The 8,818-nt window shown below is 48.6% G+C and overlaps 1 protein-coding gene across 2 annotated transcripts in view; it reads right to left on the bottom strand.

Moving 5' to 3' along the window:
* Positions 1-2,528: 2,528 nt before the first annotated feature.
* LOC132206431 (endoplasmic reticulum resident protein 27-like) overlaps positions 2,529-8,818 on the bottom strand; it is a 20,465-nt gene continuing 14,175 nt past the window's right edge. For both annotated transcript variants that reach the window (XM_059640566.1, XM_059640567.1), the window contains 2 exons: positions 8,147-8,344; positions 2,529-2,653 (listed from right to left, as the gene is read on the bottom strand). In XM_059640566.1, the coding sequence (XP_059496549.1) occupies positions 2,612-2,653; positions 8,147-8,344 (240 nt within the window). In that variant the 3' untranslated portion in view covers positions 2,529-2,611. The remainder of the gene's footprint in view (positions 2,654-8,146; positions 8,345-8,818) is intronic.

Raw genomic sequence — 8,818 nt, 5'->3', positions numbered from 1 at the left:
CGAGTTAATTCATCTTTTGTAGCAGCTTAATTTTCCAAATAATAAATCTGGTTTTATTCAGGAACACACTGTTACTCAGAGGATTATCACAGACTGACATCAGTGAACACTGCCCTGTCCCTGTGCTCAGCTCCACAGGCTCTGGGGTACAAAGGACACTGTTACAACCTCTACCTTTCAGTTCATACCTTGAAGCAGTCACTGAAAATCTGGTTCTGTGTCTGCTGCTCAGGCCCAGACTCTTAACCCTGGGTTTTATCCACAAGTAGCAGCGCTCTCTGCGAGGGGGGGGGGTGGGTAGAGGTGGGGGTGTAAGGTTTAAATGGCAGCAGAATCCATCTGTGATCTAACATATACCCCGCTGAGTCAAAACATAGACAGTGACCAGGAGCAGGGATCCAGGCTAATGCCCCCTCCTCTAATTACATATTCTCATATATGTTACTTCATTTTTGTGAGATACATGAATAATGTGGATACAAAGGTGAGTTGGGAGGGTAGGGGGGGATGGTTAGTGGTGAGGGGCAGGGTGTTAGGTCGGACAAGGAACCCTGAAATATTTGAGTTGTTGTACTTTGGAAGAAGGAACAACATGAGGGAATACTCAGTGAATGGCAGGATGTAGGAGAGATAATGGGAACTGCAGATGCTGGAGAATCTGAGATAACAAGGTGTAGAGCTGGATGAACACAGCAGGCCAAGCAGCATCAGAGGAGCAGGAAAGCTGACATATTGGGCCCAGACCCTGAAGGTCAGCCTTCCTGCTCCCCTGATGCTGCTTGGCCTGCTGTGTTCACCCAGCTCCACACCTTGCTATCAGCAGGATGTAGGGGTGCTTTACCAACAGATCTCTGAAGGTGGCAGCACAGGGAGTTGAAGACCGTAACGGGGCAGTTACACCTCTCGGTCATGGTATAGACTGGCATAACTGGAAGGTTGCATTGGCACTGTACCTAGCATCGGCGAGGCTACAGCTGGAGCACCGAGTGTGGTTGTGGTCTCCGAGCTATGGGAAAGATGTTATTTCACTGGAAGCGGTGATGGGGTTGGTAGGGGGTGTGCGCGGGGGAGATTCCCGACGATGGGATGGAGCTATTCAGCGATGAAGCAAGACTGAACAGGGTCAGATTGTTCTCTTTGGGGCAAGATGGCGGAGGGTGACCTGATTGAGGTGTGTCAGATAATGATGGGCATGGACAGGATGGATAGAAAGCAGCTGTTCCCCTTGACCAAAGTGTCAGCAAAAAGGGGCATCATTTATGGGTGAAAGGCAGGTGGTGTGCAGGGGATTTGAGGAAAACATTTTCCCTCAGAGGATGGTGAGGGTCCAGAATGCACTGCCTCGCAGGGGATTTGAGGGGGGAAACCTTTAAAAAGCTCTCAACTGAGCCACTTGAGACGTCAAAACAGTCGAGGCCAGGGCCTAGTGCGGGGAAGTGGGAGTGGGGTGGATAGGTTTAGCCTGAATGGGCCAAAGGGCCATTTCTGTGTGACTCTGACTCAGTCCTGGATGGTTTTCAGAGGCAGGCTCAATGACTGCGGTTCCCACTGTCGTTCCTGCGTTACTTCTGTTGGTGGGGAGCAGCAGGGTGGTTTCCATGGCAGATATCACCACAGTGAGAGCAGACAGATGGGGAATGGCATGTTCTGGCACAGTGAAACCCTGAAGTGATTTCTGATCATTTCACCAAGTGAGACAGAATTCTGCAGGGTTTCGAAAAATAGTTATCCAGTTCCTGATTGGTTGAAAGTTGGTGAGGAGTGTTCATCCTTACATTATTCCATTAATTTACCATCCGCTTCAAACACTCCCACGGCAGGGACAGCACAGGGTTAATTATATTGTAAAGTTTCCTCTACATGTCCCCGTCAAACCCTCCCAGGGACGGGGACAGCATGGGGTAAATTACAGAGTAAACCTACCTCTACACTGTCCCCATCAAATGCTCCCAGGACAGGGACAGCACAGGGTTAGTTACAGAGTAAAGCTCCCTCTACATTGTGCCCATCAATCAATCCCAGGACAGGGACAGCATGGGGTTAGTTACGCAGTAAAGCTCCCTCTACACTGTCCCCATCAAACACTCGCAGGACAGGGACAGCATGGAGTTAGATACAGAGTAAAGCGCCCTTTACACTATCACCCCCCAGATTAAAAACTTCCAGGACAGGGACAGCACAGGGTAAGATACAAAGTTAAGCTTCCTCTACACTGTCCCCATCAAACACTCACAGTACAGGGACTGCACGGGGTTAGATATGGGGTAAAATTCCCTCTACACTGTCCCCATCAAACACTCACAGGACAGGGACTGCACGGGGTTAGATACAGAGTAAAGATCCCTCTACACTGTCCCCCATCAAATACTCCCAGGACAGGGATAGCATGGAGTTAGATACAGAGCAACGCTTCCTCTACACTGCACCCCCTCCCCCCCGGCAGATTATCTATAGCAACTGCATGGCTGGTTACAATTTGGTTTTGACGCCGATGTCTGCATGAGATCATTAAACATTTGTTCCGCAGTGAATCATGGAGCTTTATTTTGGGTCAATTGCTGTGATGGTCATGTATGAAAATGCAAACAAAACAATATCGACTCCTGATGATTTATAGCTCTTCAGACGGAGGTCTTGGAGGTTTGACAATGCTCTGAAAGAGAGGAAGAGAAGTTTTAGCTTACCACAACTGTTTAACTTCTTTCTGAGTCTCTCTCTTTTTCAGCCTTGCCCCTCTCTGTTTCTTTCTCTGCCTCCACACACTGCTCGCTCTGTTTCTGTTGACTCTTTTTCTTCTCTGTCTCTGTTTCTGTGTCCTTTTGCCTTCAATTTCCTCTGGCCTTCTCTCTCTCTCTCAGTCACCTCCCCCCCTCTCATTCTCTGGCTCAGTCCAGTCTCTCTCTCTCTCTCTGTCTCCTGTCTACCCAGTTTGTCTGCCCATCTCTCTCTCCTTCGCTGTCTCTAATCAGATCATGGCTGATCTCTACCCAAACTCCATTTAGCTGGTTCTCTCCAGACATTTTAAATCATATCCAAAGCATGAAATGACCCCAGCATCAAAGATTCTGCCAATGGGGAGGCAGTTTGAGTTTTCTAACAGGCCTTGGAGTAAAGATTTGTATTCTGAGGTCACCCTGAACTGCCTGGCCCTGATTTTAAACAAGGTTTCTATATCCAAGACCCCCATTTTGCAGCCCCAGCAGAAACAAATCATCTCCACCTACCCCGTCAAACATTGAATATTTTCGCTGTTACACATTCTGAACCTGAATATGGAATTCCTCTTAAGTTTACACATCACCCTTAGGTAGGGGACACAGTAATGTTCCAGTATGTAGCAACACCGAGATGAGAGAGAGGGTTCGCAGTTTGCCAAGGCAGGAATAAAAGATCACACTCAGATAGGGAACAAAAACAGAAATTGCTGGAAAAAGGCTCAGCAGGACTGGCAGCATCGGTGAAGAGGTCAGAATTAACATTTTGACCCATTTCGGGGTCAATGCTGCCAGACTTGCTGAGCTTTTCCAGCAATTCTGTTTTAGTTTTTGATTTACAGCCTCCACAGTTCTTTCAGTTTTTTCTTCCACACTCGGATAATGGTTGCCCAAGAAAGCAGTTTGTGGGAGCGAGATGTGGGCACCACCAAGGGGTGGATGGGAAGGGGAATGTGGATATGGAGTGAGGTCTGGGCATCGTTGGCCCAGAGTTGGAATGGCCAGTCTGTGTGGATGCCACACGCTGTTCATGATGTGACAGCCTGATCGAATCAAACCAGAACTTGGCAAACATTGTGGGTCGCCACTAACACAGTGTGGAGCTGGAGGAACACAACAGGCCAGGCAGCATCAGAGGAGCAGGAAAGCTGATGTTTCGGGCCGAGACCCTTCACTGTGTTTCTCCAGCTCGACGCTGTGTTATCTCTGACTCCAGCATCGTCAGCTCTTACTATCTCGAAATGGATCACTGCCCTGGTTTCATTTGGAAGAGCAAGTGAGAGGATGGGATGTTTGACTTTGAATCTTCACACATCTGTTTGGTAACTGAGGGAGCCAGCTGTTAGAGCTGAACCTGGGCTGGTTTACACATTAATCAGGAAAGATTAACACTGGTAACGTAGAAGCAGGATGAGGCCACTCAGTTCCTCAATACCACATTCCTGCACTATCCTCATATAGCTTGATATCATTAATAAGTGGACATCTTATGAATCAATATCTGCCTTGAAGTTTACTGAATGGAGAGAATCCCTTTGTTGACCTTTCCCTTTGGTCAGATTGTCACCAAACGCTCCAGCAATTATCCACTGAAAGGTTGTGAATCTAAGTTTATTTTAGACACAACTTGGCTATGGATAAGAGATACCTCAGGAACTCCCCATATCTGGGCTGCTTACCGGGCAAAATCTGTTACTACACAGTGACAGGGAAATGTTTACACAGCATGTTTCAAATTTCAATCCTTGACAAACCAGTTTCAATGCTGGTTTGTCAGTGAATGTGACCAATGGAAAATGGACAAGGTTTGATCCCATGAACAAACCATGTTATTGGTGCACTAGGGGGCAATTTTCTGTTTCACAGCCCCAAGGTTGCACCAATCCTGAAAGCACTGACTCTCCTGAATGTGCAGCATCGTCACCCCTTTTAACTGCATCATCAGACATACAACTAACCCAGATATGAGCGGCTGTTCAACTTTTGAAGCATCGCGGCCAGCCCCAGTCTGATTGGATTTGCTGCCATGTGGATTTTTCACCACAGAGAGAGAGGGAGAGAGAGAGAGATTGTGGGGAGCTGTCTCTGATTCAGACAGGCACTCAATGCCCTGGGTACGTACGACAGGTCGGAAGGCGGAGTACTTATCACAGAGAAGTAGGTATATTGTGCGCCCGACACTTTCTACCTACAGTTCATCCACAAGACCATAAGATAAAGGAGCAGAAGTAGGCCATTTGGCCCAGTGAGTCCGCTCAACCATTCGATCATGGCTGATATATTTCTCAACCCCATTCTCCTGCGTTTTCCCCATAACCTCTTGATCCCCTCACTAATCAAGAACCAAGCTATCCCTGTCTCAGCTCCACTCAGTGACTTGGCCTCCGCAGCCCTCTGCATTTCCACAGAGACACCACCCTCAGGGTGAAGAAATTCCTCCTCATCTCAGTTCCAAAGGGTCATCCCTTCACCCTGAGGCTGTGCCCTCAGGTCATAGCCTCTCCTACTAGTGAAAACATCTCCACGTTCACTCACTCCAGGGTTATCTCTGCCCAACTGTGAATAATGCACTTTCCAACTGATCTCAAAGCTTCGTAGGAGAGTTACGCAACAATAAATAACAGTCAGCTCCAGGAAAGTGATTTTCGATTGGAATGGACAAGATGATCAACATCTGTGTGTACAATCCCAGGTCATTTGAGGCCACATTAGCCCCCAGCACAATCTCAGTGAATTATCTATCACAGTCAGTCAGACAGACACCTGGGCTGTGTACACAGGGCTGAAGAACTCTTAACCCAGATTACAGCATCAACAAACAAACACCAAAAACAGCCCAACATATTCAGCTTTCACTACGGCTACAGCAGGGATTGAAATTGATCTGGAGAAGTTTTAGGGACTGAGCATTTCAGGAAAAACACAGGCCGACTCTGTGTCTAACCCCGTGCTGTCCCTGTCCCTGAGACTGTTTGATGGGGACAGTGTGGAGGGAGCTTTACTCTGTAATTAACCCTGTGCTGTACCTGTCCTGGGAGTGTTTGATGGGGGACAGTGTAGAAGGAGCTTTACTCTGTATCTAACCCCACACTGTCCCTGTCCCTGGGAGTGTTTGATGGGGACAGTGTAGAGTGAGTTTTACTCGCTATCTAACCCCATGCTGTCTCTGTCCCTGAGCATGTTTGATGGGGACAGTGTAGAGGGAGCTTTACTCTGTATCTAACCCCATGCTGTCTCTGTCCCTGAGCATGTTTGATGGGGACAGTGTAGAGGGAGCTTTACTCTGTATCTAACCCCGTGCTGTCCCTGTCCCTGGGAGTGTTTGATGGGGACAGTGTAGAGACAGCTTTACTCTGTGTCTAACCCTGTTCTGTCCCTGTCCCTGGGAGTGTGTGATGGGGGACAGTGTAGAGGGAGCTTTACTCTGTATCTAACCCCGTGCTGTCCCTGTCCCTGGGAGTGTTTGATGGGGACAGTGTAGAGGGAGCTTTACTCTGTATCTAACCCCGTGTTGTCCCTGCCCCTGACCTGGGAGGGTTTGATGGGGACAGTGTAGAGGGAGCTTTACTCATTATCTAACCCCATGCTGTCTCTGTCCCTGAGCGTGTTTGATGGGGACAGTGTAGAGGGAGCTTTACATATGTATCTAACCCCGTGCTGTCCCTGTCCCTGGGAGTGTTTGATGTGGACAATGTAGAGGGAGCTTTACTCTGTATCTAACCCTGTGCTGTCCCTGTCCTGGCGCGTGTTTGATGGGGACAGTGTAGAGGGAGCTTTACTCTGTATCTAACCCTGTATTGTCCCTGTCCTGGGAGTGTTAGATGGGGACAGTGTAGAGGGAGCTTTACTCTGTATCTAACCCCGTGCTGTCCCTGTCCCTGGGAGTGTTTGATGGGGACAGTGTAGAGGGAGCTTTACCCTGTATCTAACCCCGTGCTGTCCCTGTCCCTGGGAGTGTTAGATGGGGACAGTGTAGAGGGAGCTTTACTCTGTATCTAACCCTGTGCTGTCCCTGTCCCTGGGAGTGTTTGATGGGGACAGTGTAGAGGAAGCTTTACTCTGTATCTAACCCCGTGCTGTCCCTGTCCCTGGGAGTGTTTGATGGGGACAGCGTAGAGGGAGCTTTACTCTGTATCTAACCCCGTGCTGTCCCTGTCCCTGGGAGTGTTTGATGGGGACAGTGTAGAGAGAGCTTTACTCTGTATCTAACCCTGTGCTGTCCCTGTCCTTGGGAGTGTTTGATGGGGACAGTGTAGAGGGAGCTTTACTCTGTATCTAACCCTGTGCTGTCCCTGTCCTGGCGCGTGTTTGATGGGGACAGTGTAGAGGAGCTTTACTCAGTATCTAACCCTGTGCTGTCCCTGTCCCTGGGAGTGTTTGATGGGGACAGTGTAGAGAGAGCTTTACTCTGTATCTAACCCCGTGCTGTCCCTGCCCCTGGGGGTGTTTCATCAGATGGGGCAGTTGAATGGATTCCGTTCACTTTGTGAATTGAGATGAGAGTGCCCTCTGCAGGCTACAGCCCAAGTTGCAGCAGTGAGGAGGCCTGGCGTTGTGATGGGGTTTACAGGGGCCGAACTGCTCTCACAGCAAACAGCGTTTCTCCAGAGTCTTTGACATTATTTGCCTTCTGTGAGAAATGTTGTTGATGAGGCTGTCAGGTAAAATCTCACAAGTTGTTTCACGGGGAAAAAAGATCAAAAACCAATCACCAACATATTTGAGATAATAAAATGTGAAGCTGGATGAACACAGCAGGCCCAGCAGCATCTCAGGAGCACAAAAGCTGACGTTTCGGGCCTAGACCCTTCATCAGAGAGGGGGATGGGGTGAGGGTTCTGGAATAAATAGGGAGAGAGGGGGAAGCGGACCGAAGATGGAGAGAAAAGAAGATAGGTGGAGAGAGTGTAGGTGGGGAGGTAGGGAGGGGATAGGTCAGTCCAGGGACGACGGACAGGTCAAGGAGGTGGGATGAGGTTAGTAGGTAGGAGATGGAGGCGCTGAAGAGATTATAAGAGAGTTGCAATGGGATTGGATTTCTTGTCACATGTACCTACGTACAGTGAAAAGTTTTGATTGCAAGCGGTATAGGCATATCATACCATGCAAAGATCATTGAGTGATAGCACAGAGTGAGGAATACAAAGTTACAGCTGCAGGGAAGGTGCCCAGAAAGCAAGATCAGCATTAGATTTGAAAGTTGGAGATATTAGGACAGGAGAGAATAGTCATGAACAGAAGCTTAAAGAGAATAGGGCAGAGGGGGGTCTCTGGGAGGGTATTGCAGACATTAGGACGCAGGGGTCTGAAAGGGTGGGACGCAGTAGTGAAATGGTAGAAGTGGGGAATATGCACGATACCAGAATAAGGCGGGATCAGTGAAGGTGATGCTGGAGGAAGGCCAATGCCGAATGCGAATGAATATCTCTCACCATGTCTTTTCCCTCCATGAAGTTAGTGCAGAATTCCCGTAAGGAATCTGAGCTGATGTTACTGGCTTTCATCACAGCAATAGCCTCTGTCGCCATGTGGAAAAGACAAAGTGATGGATGCTCAGTTTCCTTCACCTTGAAATATGTGCTCACGCGGCTGTTTTCTTTCACATCTGTGTCAACCAGAATAAAAATCACCTGCGAGAGAGGAGAGGGGTCACTGTGTCTTCAAGCCAACAGCGGTCACACTTTTCCCGAGAACCTCCTTTGGAACTGACCGAAGTGTAAATTTCCCTGCACTGCAATCCATTCTCATGGGGAGGTGATGGCCGCGTGGGATTATCCCTGGATTATTCGGTCAGAAACTCAAGTAATGTTCTGGGCAGCTGGGTTCGAATCCTGCTGTAGCAGATGTTGGAATCTGAATCCACTTAAAAAGGTACAGGTCTGACTAGAGTGGGCTATTTTCCCCAGGACATTAGAGACTGACATTATAGAGGTTTATAAAATCATGAGGAACACAGAGAGGGTAAATAGTCAGGGCCTCTTCCCCAGGGTGTCGGGGGGTATCTAAAATGAGATGGGCATAGGTTTAAGGTGAGAGGGAAAGATTTAAAAGGGGCCTAAGGGGTATCTTTTTCACCCAGAGGGTGGTGCGTGTATGGAGTGAGC

The sequence above is a fragment of the Stegostoma tigrinum genome, chromosome 38 (genome assembly GCF_030684315.1).
Source record: "Stegostoma tigrinum isolate sSteTig4 chromosome 38, sSteTig4.hap1, whole genome shotgun sequence".
Classification (NCBI taxonomy): domain Eukaryota; kingdom Metazoa; phylum Chordata; class Chondrichthyes; order Orectolobiformes; family Stegostomatidae; genus Stegostoma; species Stegostoma tigrinum.
This window is presented reverse-complemented; position numbering and strand designations above follow the sequence as displayed.